The sequence below is a fragment of the Pelobates fuscus genome, chromosome 10 (genome assembly GCF_036172605.1).
Source record: "Pelobates fuscus isolate aPelFus1 chromosome 10, aPelFus1.pri, whole genome shotgun sequence".
NCBI lineage: Eukaryota > Metazoa > Chordata > Amphibia > Anura > Pelobatidae > Pelobates > Pelobates fuscus.
The window spans coordinates 20,547,247-20,569,456 of record NC_086326.1 but is presented as its reverse complement, the minus strand read 5'-3'; the positions used below and the strand labels follow the sequence as shown (position 1 = coordinate 20,569,456).

At 40.9% G+C, this 22,210-nt stretch overlaps 1 protein-coding gene across 4 annotated transcripts in view; it reads left to right on the top strand.

Moving 5' to 3' along the window:
* ZFYVE27 (zinc finger FYVE-type containing 27) overlaps positions 1-22,210 on the top strand; it is a 76,103-nt gene that overhangs the window by 4,394 nt on the left and 49,499 nt on the right. For all 4 annotated transcript variants that reach the window (XM_063434626.1, XM_063434625.1, XM_063434624.1 and 1 more), the window contains exons 2-5: positions 2,389-2,601; positions 4,271-4,341; positions 13,765-13,951; positions 18,714-18,809. In XM_063434626.1, coding sequence (XP_063290696.1) covers positions 2,390-2,601; positions 4,271-4,341; positions 13,765-13,951; positions 18,714-18,809 — 566 coding nt within the window. In that variant the 5' untranslated portion in view covers position 2,389. The remainder of the gene's footprint in view (positions 1-2,388; positions 2,602-4,270; positions 4,342-13,764; positions 13,952-18,713; positions 18,810-22,210) is intronic.

Here is a 22,210-nt window from a genome sequence, read left to right as displayed (position 1 = left end):
CAATTGCGGGATTTTGCACGGTTCACTTGCCAGCCTGTGTTGTATGAGGCATCTTCTATTGTGTGTGTTTCATTTCTATGTAACTGAAGATGGCCATACAACTCAATAATTTAGTTTGACTGTTCCTTTAAACCTTTTATTACTCTATTTTCTTCACAAAACATTATTTCTACACATCCCACTTCTAATTCAGAGACATAATTATGCTTACAAACTAAATTGTGAGTGATGACTGTGACTAATATACTGTAATGTCATATGCGCTCTTGGCTTCCTCCATAGATCGAGCACTCGTTTAAAAACCACAAGCGGTTTTCTTCCGTACTTTCTGTGAAATGTGACCTTTTGAGCTTTTTCTAGAGCACAATATTACTTGTTACTTTCTGAAATATAGTTTATAAAAGTTTTTTTTCCATTTTTAAGGAGATTGTTCGGTGTCAGAGGATTATTAGCTTTATTAAAGGAACACTATAGTCACCTAAATTACTTTAGCTAAATAAAGCAGTTTTGGTGTATAGATCATTCCCCTGCAATTTCACTGCTCAATTCAATGTCATTTAGGAGTTAAATCCCTTTGTTTCTGTTTATGCAGCCCTAGTCACACCTCCCCTGGCTATGATTGACAGAGCCTGCATGAAAAAAAAAACTGGTTTCACTTTCAAACAGATGTAATTTACTTTAAATAATTGTATCTCAATCTCTAAATTGAACTTTAATCACATACAGGAGGCTCTTGCAGGGTCTAGCAAGCTATTAACATAGCAGGGGATAAGAAAATCTTAATTAAACAGAACTTGCAATAAAGAAAGCCTAAATAGGGCTCTCTTTACAGGAAGTGTTTATGGAAGGCTGTGCAAGTCACATGCAGGGAGGTGTGACTAGGGTTCATAAACAAAGGGATTTAACTCCTAAATGGCAGAGGATTGAGCAGTGAGGCTGCAGGGGCATGCGCTATACACCAAAACTGCTTCATTAAGCTAAAGTTGTTCAGGTGACTATAGTGTCCCTTTAATAATAGCATAACATGCTAGACTTATGAAAGTATTCATATAAAGTATTGGTATTAGGGTTATAATTCCCATTATGTGACTGGAAGCCAGACAGCTACACTTATGGTCTTCTAGTCCCCTTTTATGATGTGCAATGCATCACAAGTCCACTTCCTCGTAAGTGTACATTTAATCTATAGATTTTGCTGATGAAATGGCAAGTGAAATTTATAGTAGTTTAGGTACGAGTGATTTCACTTTAAGAAAGCAGTTGCAAAAGGCAGAGAGTGGAATGTGTGCTTCCTGGCCACAAATGATCATGAATGCTGGTCCGTACACTTTTTAGCATGCTACTTGCTTTCTAGGAATTAAAGGAGAGTACAGTGACACTTGAGGATACGGCAGCTAAAAGCCATTTATCTATACTCTGGGATTCCATCAATATCAGTAGTTAAAGGAGCACTACAGTGCCAGAAAAACAAACTAGTTTTCCTGGTACTATAGGGTTATTAGGTCTTCCCTTCCCTTGTGGCCCCCTCTCCCGCTGGGCTCAAGGGGTTACAACCCCTTCAGCCACTTAACTTAATCCAGCGCCAGGCTCGCTCAGCACTGGTGATCTCTCCTTCCCCTGATGACGTCCGCTCTGAATGCGCATGCGTGGCCAGACCCGCGCATGCATTCAAACCACCCGTAGGAAGTCATTACTCAATGCTTTCCTGTGGATGTCCATGTCATCTCAGTGTGATTTTTCACACTAGTGGCTGGATTAACCCTCAATGAAAACATAGCAGTTTCTCTGAAACTGCTCTGTTTTCAGCTGCAGGGTTAGAACCATGGCTTCATTGAGCTGAAGTGGCCTGGGTGCCTATAGTGGTTCTTTAAGATCAGACTTGCTAAAAGTTAATAAATTTGAACAAACACAGGGTTATTCACTAAGGTCTAAATTGCTCGGAAACTAGCAGAACAAAACCACCTAGCGATGTATGGGGCCATTTGGACACTGTTTAAGCAAATCAAGCTCCAAATGCACCTGGATTAGTCATTTATGATTTTTTTTTTTCTTTTTATTACACTCTTTGTCCTTATTTTACTTGGCTGGATAACATGTTAAATGCAATGCAGTTAAAGAGGCACTATAGTCACAAAAACAACTTTAGCTTTAAAGGAAAAATGTAATGATATTTTAAATTCGTATTTAAAAAAAAAAGTTTCCGTGTTCTACCTCTTTGGTGTGTGTGTTTTTTTTTTTTTTTTTTTTTTAAAAAAGGGGTTACATGTAATCTTTTATTTTCAGTAATAATAATAAATTTTTCCTTTTGAATGTTCCATATAGTTCTGCATCATGTTTGCATTTTTGCTGTGTAATATTCAATAAGTAGTTTTTTTTTCTCCCCCTTAGAATGCAGGCGACAGAAAGGGATGCCACTTCGATGGGTGGATCAAGCTGTTCGGAGGGTAGCCCAACCATGTCAGAGTCACGAGCGGAGTCTCCACAAAGCACTACGAAGTCCCAGTCATTTGATCTCTTCAATTTAGTTGTTTCGTACAAGAGAATAGAAATGTATCTGGAGCCCGTCAGGGATACTTGGGACGGAATCAAATACTTGTTAAGGTAATGTGTTATTTAGATTCTGCTTTCTCCGGGTATCGTAGACAATACTTGGACTGGGGAGGAGATCATTCCTCGTGGAAGCCTCACCAAAACATTCTGAGCATTATTTTTGCCTAGGATTTCCATGTGACACATAAATGTCAAACTCTATCCTTGAAAGCTCCAGTCTCCCCTATTTATAGCCTACAGGCACTTTCTATTGTAATTCTGAGTGCATGTTATAATAAAGGAAAGAGACCTGCTGGTCAATAAAGTTTCTCAAAATTATGTGCATAAGCTTTTTATTTGCAATACATTGTATGGAGGTGGTAGGTATTTGTTATGAACCAATTACCCATACTGAATTCTTTATAACATCACAGATGGCAGAACCAGTGTTGATTATAATCAACGTCTTCTTTGTATTTTTGTTTTCTTCCTAAGGGTGTTTGCTTTTCATTTTATTATTCTTTATCCCCTCTCCCCTCCTCCCGAGTACACACTCATTGTTGAAACCTGTTACACCTGTTGCTTTTGTTTCACCATTTTTCATCTTTCGTTTTCCTAGATTGCGATGATAATACCTTGTACACCTGATATGATTAAAGTGCTATTGTTGCTGTACTCTAGGCATAGGTGTCGTGTAGGTGTCCTATGGCCCACATAATCCACACCTAAAAAAAAGACTGATTCGTGTTCATATATAAATTGTTGTAGCACATGTCTTTAGCATTGCATGCATTTAGGTTGTCAGATTTTTTTGTTTTTATTTTTTTCCACTAACTAGACACCTACTGTTTTTTTTTTTTTTCATAACATATAACAAGCATGTGCACCACTTTACATAGCAATTGGTTCATTCAGCTTTCACGGTTTGACTGCTTACATTGGGTATAAAGCGCATGTATGCAAAAACACATTTAACTGTCCTGGATAAACCAGATAATGGACTCCAGCATTTTGAAATAGTCTTCCCATGATCCAGGGCAAGATTAAGGTTGCCCAGTGCCCTAGATGAGGTGCCAGATTGTGTGTCAAGATGAGAGCTGTATGGAGGGAGGTTGATTGTTTGCACTGGTTGAGTCTTGTCTGTGTGGTGGCTGAAATCTAACTTTTATTTATGCATTTGTATGTATTTGTATGTAATTTGCTACATTTTGTAGCTTGGTAAATAACCCTGTTAGGGTGCACCTTTCATAATAGATTCAATATTAGAAAACTTGTTTACATATCGCTTAAATTTCGAAATAACCTAAAGAGGAAATTATTGGTGAGGATTGCATTGCTAAGAACATTTAGAGAACACATTGTTGTGTAATTTAGAACAATAACAATGCAGTTTGTTTAACAAATGTAAATAAATACTGTCGCTCTGGGAATTACACCCTTAAATAGAACATTGTAAATTGCATAGAACTGTGTGTGAATATTTTTTTTCTCATTTGATATTCTGAATTCTTTAAAATGTATATTTAAAATATGTGAAGATTGACATCAAAATGCAGTTCTCTCTTTGTCATGTCTTACTGTGACATTCAAACAGTTGGATTAAACCTGCCATTATCCTCTCCAAGCTGAATGATGGCTATACAGCATCTAAATGATTGATTTTTGTAAGAATTTTTGCAAACACGTGGCTATTGCTGTTTTTGTGTGTGCGCATTCTAATGTATTCTTTTTGTTATTGTAGGTGGCAGATGCCCATTTTTTCCTTTTGCACATGTCTTACATTAACTATTTTGCTACTCACACTAAATGAAGGTAAGATTTGACCTATTATGAATGTTTGTTTGTTTTTTGTTAAACAAATACATCTGCTCTCTCGTTATTTGAATAACCAACCATACTTGTTTTGCAAAAGAATGCTACAATGTTTCAGATGAACTGAAATTAAAGCGACACTATACTGACCAGAACCAACACAACTTAAAGGACCACTATAGTGCCAGGAAAACATACTCGTTTTCCTGGCACTATAGTGCCCTGATGGTGCCCCCACCCTCAGGGTCCCCCTCCCGCCCGGCTCTGGGGAGAGGAAAGGGTTAAAACTTACCTTTATTTCAGCGCCGGGCGGGGAGCTCTCCTCCTCCTCTCCGCCTCCGATCCTCCCTTTCGGCTGAATGCGCATGCGTGGCAAGAGCTGCGCGCGCATTCAGCCGGTCGCATAGGAAAGCATTTACAATGCTTTCCTATGGACGCTTGCGTGCTCTCACTGTGATTTTCACAGTGAGAATCACGCAAGCGCCTCTAGCGGCTGTCAGTGAGACAGCCACTCGAGGATTTAGAGGCTGGCTTAACCCTTATATATTTCTCTGAAACTGCTATGTTTATATAAAAAAGGTTAAACCTAGCTGGACCAGGCACCCAGACCACTTCATTAAGCTGAAGTGGTCTGGGTGCCTAGAGTGGTCCTTTAATGTAGTGCTTCTGCTGTCTATAACTGGTCAGAGAAATCTAGGGAAATTGCTGTATTTTATATTGCTGCCTAAGAACACGTCTAGTGGCAGTTACTCGGACGGCCACTAGAGGTGCTTCCTACTCCTTAGCTGCACAATGTGCAGCACCTACCTTCAGCTTCTCCACGCTCTGCATTGAGGTGCTGAATGTTCCCCATAGGGATGCAATGATTCAATGCATCTCTATGAAAGAGATGCTAATTGGTGCAATGCAGTGTTTTGCTGCACATGCTGAATAGCCTCTCCATGCTTTGCTTTGGGAAAGCATTTGACTGGCTGATATCATCAAGATAGATGATCTTAGCAATGGAGATGGGACAGTCGCAGCGAGACAGGTGTGGCAGTAGAGAAAAGGTGCGTTCAGAAACCCTTAATCTCTACGGACACGGGTGCCGGGGAGCTAAACATTTATTGTAGCACTATAGTGTCCTAAGTATATGTTTGTATTCCAGACACTATAGTATTTCTTTAAAGCATCACTTTCACACAATACTCGTTGTGGCGAAACCAACCTCGCCACTGGGCCCTGGAGAAGCCTGTTTGCTAGCCTCCTACCTGCTGACTATGGCCCCTGGGTTATTTGGGGCATATTGTACTGTATATCGCTGCTACTGGCCCTTTTAACAGCATCTATGGACATATTGTGACTTTTGGGACTACTGTCCCTTTAAGACTGTGATACATATTCTAGTATATTGCCTGTAATATTATATGTGTATATGTGTATTAAGTTTAACCTGGGATATGTATGCAGCATTCATCTGATTGTTCGGTAGAATCACTCCATTTATTATATTGAGTGAAACTACCGAACAACCAGACCACCCAGGAATAAGTGTGCCTCCAATTACAGTTTGCAACAATGTTGCGAACGGGTAATTGGCAATCAGTGTAATGTATTCTTTGTCCTCTGGGTGGCCGCCATTCGGGAAACAAACACGTGGCGGCGGCCATCTTAAACTACCGAACAGCGGTGTTTTGCCGTCGAGTGTCTGGAACTAAAATCGGACACTTGACTAGGCAAACACCGCTGAGACCTCCATACTTCCAGAAATTCGTATGGAAACTACCGAATGACCCGCCGTTCGGTAGAAAGAGCCCCATAAACAAGGGAATTCATTCAAACCCTCTCCAGGCTCTATAACACAGGCAATTCGCCTGTTTTCATTCCCTTGTTTGTGACCGACCGCAGGGCCAAAATGCATGGAACTGTTTTCGGATACTTTACCCATGCGGTCGGTCAAATCTTTGGAACCCCATATCTCACGAACCATTCATCCGAATTACTTGAATTTTGAATATGTTGTCCCCCTGAATAAGGGCTATCCAGCGATGCTGGATTTAAAGGTGTACCCCCGGGTTTTGGGGTACATCCAGAACTTGGCTGAAAAAGTGTACCGGATAATTGAGTTTAATGTTATCTGAGGGGAGGGGATGTGTGGGCTGAACCATGTATGTGATTGGTTATTTTATGCCTCCCCCTGGGTGTGGCCTGTATGTGGATTAGTGTAATAAAAGCCAGGCTGGATGAGCCAGTCCAGAGTTCCTGTTTTACCCTCAAAGTGATGTGTCGTCTCATTATTGGGGGAAGGATTGATTGCATGCTGTTCCAGTTGACTGCTAGGAGTACAAGCCTATTCGTATGGTTCCTATTCAATGGTCTACAGCATTCATATGCTTGGGAGAATTTAAAAGGTTTCTCGGATTCGGTGATTGTGGTGTCTGCCAGAGTGCTTGGAGTCCTCAGGAAGCACTAGGAGCATCCTTTAACGGAGGTACTCAGTCGGGGTGCCAGGCGATCCGTTACACTCGTCTCTTCCTCTTTCCTACTGTCTTTCTTTTTTACACTTTTTATCTATATCTAACAACACATAAGACAACGTAGAGACTACTTTGTCGAATGTGTTTTTCATGCGCCTAACTTTCTTAGACTATGGGTGGAGCTACTTCTGTCTAGAAGTGGCAACCTCTGCCATCACCAGGGACAGCTGCAGGGAATTAGCTCTGTCTGTGAAGGATCCTCCATAGACCTCAATGCTGTACAACAGTGATGTCGACTCCTAGAGCTGAAAAGGACACGCCACAAGAAGATGGCGGCATGCACGAGGGATCGGTTCAGGTAGGTAGAACTCTCCTTTCCCGGACCCCGCCCCAGCTACTAGATCCTCAGTGGCTATGTCAGTTCTGCAAAGTCCCCAGTTGGTAACAGTGGAATTTAGGTGGCTTGACCCCACGTAAAAACAACAAAAACTCACCTTATTTCCAGCAGCACGCAGGTCTGCCGGCACTGGCCCCACCCCCTTGGTGACATCAGAATTGCCGATTGTTAGCCTATCGAATGCTTTCCCATGGGGACAACATTGGATTGACTAAAATCGGCAAGGGGGCAGGGCCAAACACCGTTTTGGCCAGTCAGCACCTCCTCATAGAGATGCATTGAATCAATGCATCTCTATGAGGAAAATTCAGCGTCCCAATGCAGAGCGTAGGGACGCTGAATCACAGTGCTACCTAATGTGCAGCACTGAGCCATGAAGCACCTCCAGTGGCCTTCTGAGGAGTGGCCACTTAGAGGTGTCCCTAGCGGCAATGTAAACACTGCATTTTCTCTGAGCAGTGTTTAAATGAAAAGGCTTTGAACAAGTGAGCTACCATTTATTTATGTATTTTATTTTTTATTTTATTTTTGAATATAGAAAAACTTTTTTTTTTTTCGTTATTTTTTGTATATAGACAGTGGAGTTTCCCTTTTAAGAAATTGCTTCCCAGTGGATTAATAGAAACATACATATGTCCATTCTCTGTGCTTACTCCTGCAACAAGCATGCATCTCTCTTCATTTATAAGAAAAATAAACGTGGTGACAGCTTTGCACAAGGTCTAATGTGATGTGTTTTTATTTATTTATTTTCTGTGGTTTGTTGAGTGGAACTGTCTGAAGTGCACTTTTCATGTGAAAATTATGTTCTCAAGTTCATACATTTTGCGTTTAAATATAGGCCTCAATCTACTATTTTTGTACAAGCTTTTCCAATAATTGCCTTGTTTGTTTTTGCTAAGCTTTTGAAATGATTTAATATTTGAAAAATATTTAATTGTAACTTTTTTTTGATACTTTACTTAAAATATTTTTTGGTGGAAAAAAAAAGTTTATCCAAAAATATTAAAGAATTTCAAAATCTTATCCAAAAATATTAAATTGAGGCCATAGTGAATACACTTTATTAATATGTTTCAAATATGGTACTAATCAAAATGCCGTTGGTTTCGTTTCAAAAGCTGCAAACATAGCCAATTCTATGAATATGTGTACACCAGCTCCCCTCTCAAATGATACTTGTTACAACCCACAATGGGCGATACACATGGTGGATCTCACCCTACTGCCATCTTGTGGAAGACTTCATGCGCGTATGTGTCCGCACACGCTCATATACATATATACAATTTGTGGATGGACTGTAGCTGAGTTTTTTTGCCTTAGAATTTGCTACAATTCTGTGTTCATGAAACAAACCCCTCCTGTTTCAATAGCCAATCGACTGGAAATAAATATTTAATTTTTCACCTTTTTTTTTTTTTTGCTAAGATTCAAGAGTTTAGTGAATCACTCCTAAATTTAGGTGACTTAATCTTTGGAATATAACACACAAATCTTAAATTGTATGCAAACGGTTACATTCTGTGCTTAAAATATATGCAATGCACACATATAGACATTGTAGAGATGTAAATTATAGAATAGAGTATCTGTTAAACTATACATACCGTATTTATCGGCGTATAACACGCACTTTTTCTCCCTGAAAATAGGGAGAAAATCATGGGTGCGTGTTATACGCCGATATCCCACATTTACTTACCTGTCTTGAAGCGTGGGCCGGCTTCACAGCGCGCACCGCGGAACTGGAACTTAAATTTCAGGTTCCGGTTTCCGGCGGGACTGAAAGGAAGTGTGCACACTATTGTATGCACACTATTGTGTGCACACTTCCTTTCAGTCCCGCCGGTACTGGAACTTAAATTTCAGGTTCCGGTTTCCGGCGGGACTGAAAGGAAGTGTGCACACTATTGTGTGCACACTTCCTTTCAGTCCCGCCGGAAACCGGAACCTGAAATTTAAGTTCCAGTTCCGCGGTGCGCGCTGTGAAGCCGGCCCACGCTTCAAGACAGGTAAGTAAATATGGGACAGAGGGAAAGTGCACTAGGGGACACTATGGGAGGGGGGGGGGGGGGACACACTATGGGGGGTGGAGAATAGTATGGGAGGGGGGGAAGAATACTATGGAAAGGGGGGGGGACACTATGGGAGGGGGTGGAGAATACTATGGGGGGAGAGAATACTATGGGAGGGGGGGGGGATTACTATGGAAAGGGGGGGGAACACTATGGGATGAGGGGGGGGAATACTATGGGAGGGGTGGAAATTTCCTGGAATTTCCTTCTGGAAATGAGGTGCGTGTTATACGCCGGGGCGTGTTATACGCCGATAAATACGGTATTTACAATGGATACCATTTACTTCTCTGAAATATACACTGAAAATCCCTTATAACTTGTGTTAACCTTTATATGAGATGTTTAATTTAATTCTAATTAAAGGAACACTATAGGGTCAGTAAGAATTCTGTATTCTTGACCCTATAGTGTGAAAATCACCATCTAGTCCCCCCTGATCTCCTCTTGCCGCCCTAAATGTAGTAACATCTTGCTTGTATTCAAGTCTACAGCTGCTGCTTCTGCCCCTAAACTGTCTGCTGACATCATTAGAAGTGGTGGTCTGAGCCAATCACAATGCTTCCCACATGATTGGCTGAAATTGTCAAGGAGGCAGATCAGGGGCAGAGCCAGCACAAGTCAAACACAGCCCTGGCAAATCTGCCTCTCCTCATAGAGATGCATTGAATTAATGCATCTCTATGAAGAAAGTTCAGTGTCTCCATGCAGAGGGTGGAGACACTGAATAGCTGTACTGCACAGTGTGCAGCACTGCCACAGGAAGCACCTCTAGCAACCATCTGAGGAGTGGCCAATAGAGGTAGGATGTAATGTAAACACTGCATTTTCTCTGAAAATAGTGTTTACTGCAAAGAGCCTGAAGAGCCTGAAGTTGTTCTGGTGACTACAGTGTCCCTTTAATGGTAAATATTTAGCATATGACATTATAATCTAATTCAGACAAGGCAAAGCCAGGGCAAACATTCTAATTAAGATGATTTTTCTCTGTGCTGACTGACAGGGAGCTAAAATGGAGACGCCCAGTTGCAGGTTAACCCCTTAAGGACACATGACATGTGTGACATGTCATGATTCCCTTTTATTCAAGAAGTTTGGTCCTTAAGGGGTTTTAAAGAGGTTTGGATTTATACGTTAAAGTTTTACATTCAACATCTCACACATAGTCTACATGATATTAAAGTTTCTTTGTCTTTTTTTATTTATTGTTCCCAAAGCACTTTTTTTTGTGTGCAAAAAAAACGCCTCATGATAAAGCTTCTGTGTATTTGATAAAGGTTGCACATTGACTGTAGGGGGCTACAAGGAATCTCAAACTCTTAAAGGGACACTGTAGGCATCCAGATCACTTCAGCTAATTGAAGTAGTCTGGACGCTGTATCCTTTTTGCACCTAGTGCTGCAATGTTTACATTGCAGCACTAAGTCTGCCCTCAGTGGCTGTGTACCAGACAGCCACTGGGGGTGCTTCCAGAAATGTAACGGACCTTTGGTCCGTTATCTGACGCTGGATGTCCTCACACTCTGCATGAGGACCTCCAGCATCAGGAAAGCACTTATTCAGAGCACTGATGTCCCTTAGCGGAGCTTCGGCCCAGCACTGAGGGACATCATTGCTGGGATAAGGTAAGTAAATAAAGTTTTTTTTTTTAGCCCTTTATTTACCAGGTAGGGGGGAGGCAGAGGGATCAGTAGTGCCAGGAATACAGCTTTGTATTCATGGCACTACAGTATCCCTTTAATATATAATCAACCGGTACAACTATTTCTTTCTAAATATGCTAGATTACAATCTTGGAATTGTGTCTGTATGTTTACACAATATAATAAAGAGGTTGTAGGTTTAGCTGCTCAGTAAGTAAATAGCGAAACGATGATTTAAAAAAAAAAAAAACTTGCACAATCCATGTCTTGCTAAGACTGGTTTATTATGTTAGGTGTGCCTCAGCTGACGTGTGCAGTATTATGTGGCCAGTGCGCTGTTTGGATATGACAGGATTGTAATATGAAAAGGCACACTTCCAACAGTCTATTTAATTGGCTGGCACATGCAAAGTGAGGTCTGTGTATTAGACTGTTAACGACTAATCCGGTTCTATATTGCTGAAGCAACCCAAGCCAAAACAGCATTTAGCAGATCTCTACAGAGCTGATAAAAGTTAGTAAATAGGACCATTTCTACTGACACAGAGTGATATTTGTCTCTGAGCAGGACTGGCATTGCAGTATCTATACATTAGTTGTGTTCTCAACTATGTCGTCCCTTATGGACCCAAACTAAAAAAGCCACCATGAGTACCACCAAATATTGTAGTGTTTTTTTTTTTATTTTTTTTTATTACTTTTCAAAGCAATGTTTTGTGTGTGTGTAAAATATATAGCCCCTTCAAGAGAGGTACGTGAAAATAGACAGACGTGTCCTAACAGATCAGTGTAATAGAACTTTATACACCAGGTTCATCACTAAAGTGAAATTCACTCTGAATTTCTGACAACTCTCAAGTTTTGAGGTCAAAATACCCAAACTGGAAGCATACTCAGGCTTGGATAATGTTTTCAATTCCGCTATTTTGGCCTTAAATATGAAATTTTCTGTTAACTGCTGATAATTCCTACATTGGTGAATAACACTGATTATATCTAATACGTATAGTTATGTGTATAAATAAATACTTTTCATGTGCATGCAATGGGACTCTTAATTGTATGACTGCAGCAGTGAATTATGGGAGTTGTAGTCCAACAACATCTGGGAGGCCCCTATAAAGGGGTTCCACAGTGACCCACAAACTATTCACTCAAGGTTAAAGGAGTTTGCAAAAAAGTGAATTGCATCTTATCAGAACCTATCCGTATCTATAGATGTATACATGAAGACTGCCATTAGCTCTTTCAGTTTTGGGAGCTGGAATGTGCTAGATACATCTGTCAACACTATGCGGATCATGTATATGTAGTTTAAACTGCTCTATGTTGGTTGTTGCCTGTACACAGAACTTTAATAAAACTGATTGTAAAAGAAGAGCAGTTAAGCATTTTTTCTTCCTGCTGGGACAATATTGTTTGAAATTGACCTTTGTGCTTGTGATCACTGATACACCTGCTAAGTGATTTATTCACTAGCAATAAAGACCAGGTGTCTAATATAAAATATCCATCGTAACCGATCTGTATACTGCTTTGTCACAAATCCGGTATGTGGATAAATCTAAAGAGGAATCCAAACTGTATGTCATGCCTGTGGCGAGGCTTGAAAATGGGACGTAAGAATGTCTCTTTGCCCATGGCAGCAAAAATCTGCACACGTTTGTGCCTGAGGCTAAAAATTTCATGCTGATGTTATGCTGCCCAAATTGGCAGCACATTTTCTAAAGTTCCTTTGTTAACTGAACGAATCAGAAGTGTGTGTGTGTGTGTGTGTGTGTGTGTGTCCCTTAGATTACATGATGCCAAAATAGTACAGTATATCCTTTAAGGGTAGTTGATATGTGAAATGTCTGTCTGTCTGTGTCTGTCTGTCTCTCTCTCTCTCTCTCTCTCTCTCTCTCTCTCTCTCTCTCTCTCTCTCTCTCTCTCTCTCTCTCTCTCTCTCTCTCTCTCTCTCTCAAAATACAATTTCCAAGTAATGGCAGTAGTAAGAATTTTTATTGGAGCTGTTAGAAGAAGCATGTCCAGGGTCCGAGGCACAATTTAGCAACACTTAAACAGTCCGGTACACAAGCTTACAGAGGAAGGAGTAGGAACCAGGTGTGGTCAGTAAAACAAGTTGTCCAGGAGTGAACAATGCGAGCAATAGTCTTTTTGCTGAGCCAAATCATTCCATTATTTAGGTGCACTGTTTGTGATTTGGGGTATAACCTGATAATTTAGTCGTGGTCAGCAAGCTAGGAACTCTGTCATAGAGGATGAACGAATAGTTAAAGAGACACTATAGTCGCTAGAACAACTACAGCTCAATGCAATTGTTCTGGTGAGTATAGCACGTCTCTGAAGGCTTTTTGCAGTAAATACTGTTTTTTACATTACAGCCTAGGGATACCTCCACTGGCCACTCCTCAGATGGCCGCTAGAGGTGCTTCCTGGAGCAGGGCTGTACAGTGTGCAGCATTAACGTTCAGCGTCTCCACTCTCTGCATTAGAATGCTGAACTCTCCCCATTGAAATGCATTAATTCAATGCATCTGTATGAGGAGATGCTGACTGGCTAGGGAAGCCTCTGCCCCTGCCCCTGCCCGCCTCCTTGGCTTAGATCATCAGAATTGACAATCTTGGCAAATCCATTTGCTTTCCTGTGGGATCCTACAGTGAAAGCATTGTGATTTGCTGAGATCCTCAATCCTGATAACAGCCAAGGAGGTGGATCGGGGCAGGGCCCGATCTGGTTAAAGGGACATTAAGTACCATAACAACTATAGCTCTATATATAGTACAGCAAAGACTGCTTAAATACATTAACAACGGTCTGTTTTCATTATGATTAACTGTTTTTCCAGTGGCATGGTTCTCAGTGGGAGCTCTAATTATCTCCATTCCTGCACTGATTGGATATCTGCAAGAGATGTCACAAGTACACTTACCCGAACCAGATCTTACTCGGAGGAAATATTACAGCGTTCGGCGTGAAGAACTCCAAAAAGTGAAACTTTCCCGCCAGGAAGCTGTAGCAGAGTTTAAATTCTTGTAAGTACACGCTTATTTAATGTATCTTTCTTTACCCTGTGCTCCATGATGGCCACCCACTACTAAGTTTTATTGTTGGCAATTTTACACCCACAACAAATTATATCAAATAGTACTGTACTGGCTTACCTAGTCTACCCATCCTGATCTTTTAATTTTATCCTTACAGATTACATTTTCATGGTTATGGTGTAAGCATGCACTTAGGTTTGTTTGGTTTTGTTCCCCCCCCCCCCCCCCCCAAAAAAAAAAAAATATTTGCCCATTTCCTCATGGCAGCATAAATACTACATTAAACTGTAGGGGTTATGCTGCTTGCATGTGTCCCTTTAATTCATTAATGAGCTTTAATGAACAGGTCACCACTTGTGTGTATTTCACTGAAAGGATGTGTAGATAATACCATTACATGGAAGGAAGTAAATTATTCAGTAGCTAGTTCATTAATATGTAGACATTGGCATATCCTGCCTTTTAGAAAGCCGCCGTTACATAATCAATTTATGTAAAGTTTGAATCTCACAGGATGCATGCGGACCATTCAAAAGGTCTTACACTAATCAACAAAGTAAGTCTGGAAGTTTTGATGTTTTTTTTTTTTTTCCCACGGTCCACTGTATATAAACTCTGCTACGTTCTCAAAATAACCAACATAAAGCTGCTTGTGACCATAGCATTTCTTTGTAACATATAGTGTAGAGATACAATGTGTGTGTGTGTGTGTGTGTGTGTGTATGTATGTATGCATTTATCTATGTGTGGCAGTCTGGTAGAATTGTAGTCTGGTAGAAAAGCAAGATGGCTCTTTTAGAGGACTCAAATTTTGCCTGTGTAGGTATAGAATACATTTATCAGTTATCATACATCTAGAGTGATGTATTATACACTGTCAGACTTCCTATTGATCACAAGCCCTATGAATGCTCCAGTAGTTCTATTATAATCATCTTGGTCAGCTCAGAATTTGTGACACCCAGGGCCTGTGCAACCACTAGGTGAATTAGCACAGCGCTCCCCTCCTGCTGGTCAGTCATTGAAGAGTGACCAAGCAGACCGCAGTAGAGGAATTTCTCTATCCTCTACCCGCTCTGTCAGAAAGTGCTCTCTGAGAGCACTGAACAGCTTCCTCTCAGACTGGGTAGAGGTTCCAGGAGCTCCTCTACTGAGGTCCGCTCAGCTATGCTTCACAGGAGGAGTGAAGTGAGCTGGCATGGGGGGGAGAGAATGGGGGGGGGGAGGAGAGGCACAGAGAAGGCTGGGGGTGGTGAGCAGAAGCACACAAAGAGGGCTGGGGGTGGTGAGCAGAAGCACACTCAGGGCTGAAGGAGGGAAGGAAGAGGCATATAGAGGGGCTGGGTGGGAAAAGTTGTGCACAGAAGGGCTGGAGGGGACAAAGACACAGAGGGTCTGGGGTAGAAGAGAGACAAAAAAGGGGCAAGGGAGAAGAGACACACAGAAGGGCTGGGAAGGGAAAAAGACACACAAAGGGGTTTGGGACAGATAAACTGACTGAGACACTCACTGGTGCTATGGGGACAGAGACCTGAGGTATAGACCAGAAAACATACCTCAAGAGAGACATGGAGAAAGCTACTGCGAGGAAAAGGGTAGAGGGACATGGGGAATTGTCTGTCTAATGCAGTGATATATGGCCTTTTAGATGTCACTGAACTACAAGTCCTGTGATTCTCTGGCCATCTTTTGCAAATAAAGAATTCTGGGAGTTGTAGACTGTCCACATCTGGGGAACCAGACTCTGAGATCTCTGCTTTAGAGGCTGGATAACAATGTGGTTTTAATCAGCACAAAATATTTTAAGATGTACGTTTTTCAAAGTCTGTAACATGTATAACTACAATAGGTACAGACTTGATAAAAGCAATTTTAGTGATAAAATGTTGCCATGTTTTACAAATAAATCTGTGTATTGGACAATTTGTGTGCCAGACCCTTTTGTACTTTTTTTTTTTTATTAATTCTTTATTTTTGCAGTGCATATCAAGTGAACAGACACATATGAGGTACCCCAACGGCAATCCTCATGCGTTTGAGACATATGTAACAATGGGGTAGACGAGTATACATGCACTTTTTTTTTTATGTTTAAACAAGTAGTAGTATTCACAAACAATAATCAACAGCTAGAGCCAGCATGAACTGTGGCGTGTAGGTTATCAAGCCTAAGACATTGTGTTTTTTTTCAGGCAGTTGCGTACTGGAAGTAATATTAAATTGCAAGGACTATAGCTTAACAGAGCCTATCATTCACTTCCCATACCTCCAGGAGGAGCTTCATTTACTGAGCTGTGTTTATCAGTAGGCGGTCTGCATATGCTTACTCGACTTATGTGTATCATTTATCTAATCAAGGCCCTTTGCATAAGAAGCAGGGAACAGGTAGATAAGTGACTTAAAGAAAAACAAAAAGGAATTATATGGAAAGTGAACTAAAAAGCTAACTAAAGAGCATATATACAAGCTTTGTTCATATCTGAGAACGGTCATATAACAGCATCACTCGCCGTGCCCCAACAGCTTTAACAAAGTTATGAGTTACACAGAATGACATAGTGGTTGCGAAGTCAGAGCAGTGTGTTACACAAGGGGACAGTCCAGTTATGCTTAGGTTATTGCTGGGACTTAAACAAGCTCGATAAATTTGAACAGCTTGCAGGCGTCGTGGCGCTCAAGAATAGCTGGCATTTTTATATTATGAGAAACAATAAAAATCATAGGGTAAAACAAGTTACATGAGTAGAGTGTATATGACAGCTATGCATATTGACATGTACTCATTATCTAGATTGCGCATTGCTAGCAATAAAACATTGAGATGAACATATAGGTAAACCAGTGAATGGGCTCATTATGAAGCTGTGAACGTTCATACAAAGGTAGTTAACTGTAGTTAGGGTTAATTCTGCTTCGTGGCCACTGGGTACTGGTCGCACTGTAAAGACTCTTAGGGAACAGTTAGTTTTAATTTCTCTGCCAGAGGACTGGTGTACATTACGTGCTGTCCGTTTATCCTGCACCTCTTGTGGGCCATCGGATCTTGGCAGGCTGTATGGTCAGTCAGCCGACGCCTGTTCTGCTGGGCTGTGGTCGCTGTGTGTGAGCCTCCTGAGCCAGTGTTCTCCCGCTTGCGTGCCACGGAGGGGCTCTCCATCTATGCCTCCCACCGGCATCAAGTCTCGCTGCCCCCTGATCTTCTTTACGGCCGACACCGTAAGTTTGCAGGTGCTTTGTTGCGCCTCGCTGGGTGAGGGTTGCTGAGGTTGCTGGGGTGCTGGTGAGTCGGCATGTTGCTCCCTGAGGCGTGGGGACGTGCCCGTTGGCGTCTCTGGTACCTGGTGCTGCTGCTCTCCGGCATCGTCGTCTCCAGGGAGCCATCTTGGAGGCGCGAGGGGCATTCCCGCTTAGGAGCCGCCTGGTTGCTGGGCGGATCCAAGCTTCCACCTTCCTCATCTCCCTTCTGTATGTCCGTACCTCGTTAAAGTGCTTGGCCCAGAGGCCGGCGCGCATCTGGTCATGGAACATCCATGTATCCGCAGGAGGCTTAATGCGCACACGTGTGAGGGTCGGCTGTGAGTGAGCCGCCATCTTGTTTGGGTCCAGGCAGGCCCGACTTGCTTTGGGTGACCTTGCATAGTCATGCTTGATTGCGGGGGTGTTCGCCCCCATCGAGGACCGGGATATCCCCCGCCGGTCCAGAGGGGGGGGCAGCAGGGCTCTGCTGTATCTGGGCGTTTGTGTCGGTTCCTTGCCGAGGGATCGGCCGTCTCCCTCGGGCCATGGGTTCCGTTCCACTACAGGCCGCATGGTCGGCCGCATGGTCTGCCCGGGCCATTCCGCCTCACTTTGGTGCCAGTCAGGTATCATTCTGTTCCTCTAGGTTTCGTGAGACGGATTCTGGTTACCTGGAGCCGCCAGCGTTAACGGACCGGTCGGTTGTCGCTGATTTGTGTTTAGTTTTGCTGGAGCTCTGAGATTGTGCGTCCGGCCATCTTGGCTGTCAGGCCCCGCCCCCCGACCCTTTTGTACTTTTAAGTGTATGGGAGTATTTTCCCTCTGGATTGTGTGCACCGTGACCTCTATATAGTACTTCCAAAAGCGAGTGCTGTCTCTTCTCCTTTGGGTAACTCATATGATGACATACAGCACACAACATTTTAGTCCGTTATTGGGATTTATTGTGTGGTAGCCCATGGACATGGAAGGGTTTAGTTAATACTCTGCCTGATAGGAAAGACAAACCTGACACTTGTTCAACACTTTCCACTAAGGGGAAGGTGATGGACAATATAACTGATACAGGTAAAGTTAAATTTAATGTTGCATGCAACAGTATGAAAATTATAGGTATTCTGGATGGGGTCTTTTTTTTTTTTTTATTGCCAAATTAATAATTTAAAAATCTAATATTTCAACTGAGATTAAATGGGATAAGTGGGGGGGAAAAGCAGTGTGTGTGTGTGTGTGTTTATAACCTGTTTTAGATTGACAATTTAAAGGCTTCATTATTCGGGGGGAAAACAAGATATGATTTGCGTAGTTCATGAGGTCGGTGGTTTAATGGTAGAGTTTCCTTGAGTTTAATCCTATTGCTGAAAAATGGTATAACTTCTCAAATGAAATGCATTTCTGATCTTTTTGAGATGTCGGGCTCTTCTGCTTCAAAACGAATGCCTAGCATTTGATGGCCAAGTAATCTGTAACAAAATAATGACTATAAAACTGCTGTTTTGTTTCTGTTCTGTAGTTTAATTCACCTCGAGAGCATATTGAATACGATCTGTGGGAACTGTGAGAAAGTCTACCAAGTTCTTTACTGGCAGAATCCATCCACATCAGCTCAGTAAGTACTCAAAGCGATATTAAACCTTTTTGAGACCTAATCATGGTAAATTCATTTTTTTGCATGTGTTCTCAATAGTTGTGATTTTATAGAATTAAAGTGAACCTGCGCCTTCCTTCGGTTCTGACAGTTGAGATTTTGTAAAAATCGCTGGCAATGCCTGGAACGAGATTGTCTTGCCAGGTTACCCGTGTTCATTTTGTCAAATGCACGTTACACACATAATTTGGAGGGATCTCTGTGTGGAGAGCCAAATTGCAGACCACATATTTTCAGTATAGCTGCTATCAAATTTTCGAACAGTTGCACTCATTCTGTGTGATGGATAGAATTGCTTTTTGGGATAAACATCTTATGAGCGATTTAAAGCATATACAATGATTTTCCTGGGAAGATAGAAGATGAGTAATTTTTTTTTGTGTATATATTTTTATTTTAGATATAATAAAAAAATTATAAATATAAAATTTGCATTCAAAGTAAACATAACCCTTTAGGCTATAATAGTTGAATTGGAAAAAAAATAACGTGTACAATTTAAGTTAGTAAATGTTGGCATAAAATCTAATATGGTACACATCAGCCCCAATACATAGTAAAAAACCAAAGAAAAACATGTTACCTGCGCTCTCTCCTTTATCCCTATGTATTTTTAAACAAATGGAGGTCTTTTAGTTACCTCCAATGGCCATGGGAGGATGAGCCCACCTGCCAACATCAAGGCAGACCCCCCTAGGTGGGTCCTAACTCTAACCATTCACCTTGCTTCCTTGAGCCTCTGGCAAAAATCTCTAATGAGACAGAAAGGGGTATTTTTTATATAGTTGGGACCCACCTAGGGGGGTCTGCCTTGATGTTGGCAGATGGGCTCATCCTCTCATGGCCATTGGAGGTAACTAAAAGACCTCCATTTGTTTAAAAATACATAGGGATAAAGGAGAGAGCGCAGGTAACATGTTTTTCTTTGGTTTTTATAAAATCTAATATGTTCTATGAATTTCTGACAATTCAGCCTTAGTAGATATCCTTGTTAAACTGGTCAGTGCTTTAGAGTTAATTGTTGCAGCTGTTAAAGCACGCTGTCACCAACCATTCCAAAATTAATCTTTATGAAATACTCATCTTGACTGTGTCTTGACTGTTGGAACTTTTGAGTTTCTCTGAGTTCTTATATTCCTTGATTTTGTTGCAATGCATTAGCTATAGCGTGGACCCCGTGCTCACTGTGCCTAGAGGGGTATCCACTACACCTCACTGAGGAGGTCTTCAGAAGGCCAAAATGATCATCTGGCAGTACTGTATTTTTCGTGCAGAGAGGACTTGCTGGCATTTGGTACTGGACTGCCCTTATGGGTGGGATCAGTCCGATATGATTCAGAATATGTTCTCGCTGTAATGGGACAAGTGAGCAAAAACTATTTTGAGATCTTAGGAGGGATCAAGCTAATGAGTTTCTCTAAGCTTTTGCCTCAGAGTTCTCATATTCCTTGTTTTTGTTAAAACAGAAACACCCTGTTTCTTTTCATCCTCCTATTCTGAATGACCGGTTAAAATGGCAGAGTGACAGGGTGCCAATATGGAGGCAACTTGTTTCTGGATATAAATAATTACAGCTATGTGGATTTCTGCATTTTTTTTTTTTTCAAGCATCACAAACACGTTTGTTAATTCTAGAGGATGAGTATACATAATAAATAATAATAATAATCCTGAAAAGTGACCGTTCCCCTTTAACCCCTTAAGGACACATGACATGTGTGACATGTCATGATTCCCTTTTATTCCAGAAGTTTGGTCCTTAAGGGGTTAAGAATGTTAAAAAAAAAATAATATATTGACATGTCACCATGCAGCCATCATTTATGGACTCCTCAAAAAGGTTTACTTTAACGTCCAGAGTGTTCTATATAGAAGCTGTATAATGCTTTCTAATGGCCAATGAAATGCAGAGAGTTATTTGGGGCACGGTTGATCTACGTCACAGCCGATTTAATATTCCAGTTTTGAATAAAAGTGCTTGTTTTCTATAGATAAAGTAACTGATGAGTGCTTTATGGTGTATAACACTCTGAAATATACACAAAATGAAACTTTTAGAGTAAATTGTCTCAATTGCTTTCAAAATGCATTTGAAAACACAAAGTAGCAAGTGCTCCCATTGGTAAGATAAGTAAGATCTCATTGTGTGTGAGTGGGCTAATTTAGCTACATGGCTAATCGGATGAAAATGATATAATACAAATTAGACCAAATTGCTTAAAATATACTAAATGGACTAGTAAAGTGATAGCCATAGGGGAAAATAAACATTTTATTTATACTCTGAAGAATACAGTGATTTCAGTTAAATTGCTGAGTGCTCATGATGTTTTGTTTGTTCAGTTTTAATCTCATGAACATGTGTTCTGTCTTTTTCTTTCTCTTTGTTAAAATCTTCTTTGGCTACAATGTGTGTCAAAGTTTGATAATTCAGTAAGGTAACTAGAAATGGCTGGCTTGTCACAATAGAGATCTTCTGCTGATGTTATGCCTAAGTGTTTGAAATAATATTTGGTTTGTGTTTTTTTTTTTTGTGTGTTTTTTTTAAAGTTTGTTCAAGATCACTGCTTTTGGACAATGTAGCTTTTGAACTATTTTTGAAGTGTGTCAGCTACTTTAACTGCTCTGTGTGGATATGCTGCTACCCTCTCTTCTACAGAGTTTGACAAATATTTGTAGAACTTAGATGCCAAACAAAACTATCCAAACCAGTCATGAGGAACAGGCAAATAGTCTCTTTTAAAATACCCTGTCCGAAAAAAAAAAAAAAAAAGCCATCCCAATCTAGCCACCTTCCTCACAAAATTCAGAGATCAAGTTTAAACGAAACGTTCTATAATTTCACCAGTTCTCCCTGCAAAGTATCTGTATTGTAAGAACACAGTCAGGTTTTCACTAAACTGAGAATTGTTAGAAATTCCAAGATAGCCAAATTGGAAGCCTAGCTGGCTTGGAAAATATTTGCCATTTTAGCTATTTCAACCTTCAATGTGAAATTTACATAAACATTTTTAGGGTTATTCACTAAAGTAAGATTTGTCAGGAATGCACAGAACCGATCTCAAAAAAGATTTACAAGTCAAATTTCAGGATATTTAACAGCGTATTATGACTTGTGTGTGCTTGCTTTTACATTGGGATTAAGGGATTTGTGTTGGTGTTATTTAGATTGAAGTTGTTCAAACAAATCTCTTTAAGCATATATTTTTACTAAAGCGGGAATTGTGGTTAATTTATATGCAAATTGGTAAATTATTTCCTAAATAAATAGCTTTTTGCATAATTTGCTAAATATGTAAAATCATAAATAAATTAAAATTCTTCTCTCCATTTCCTCTGGTATTATTCGGCTGTTGTCGGTG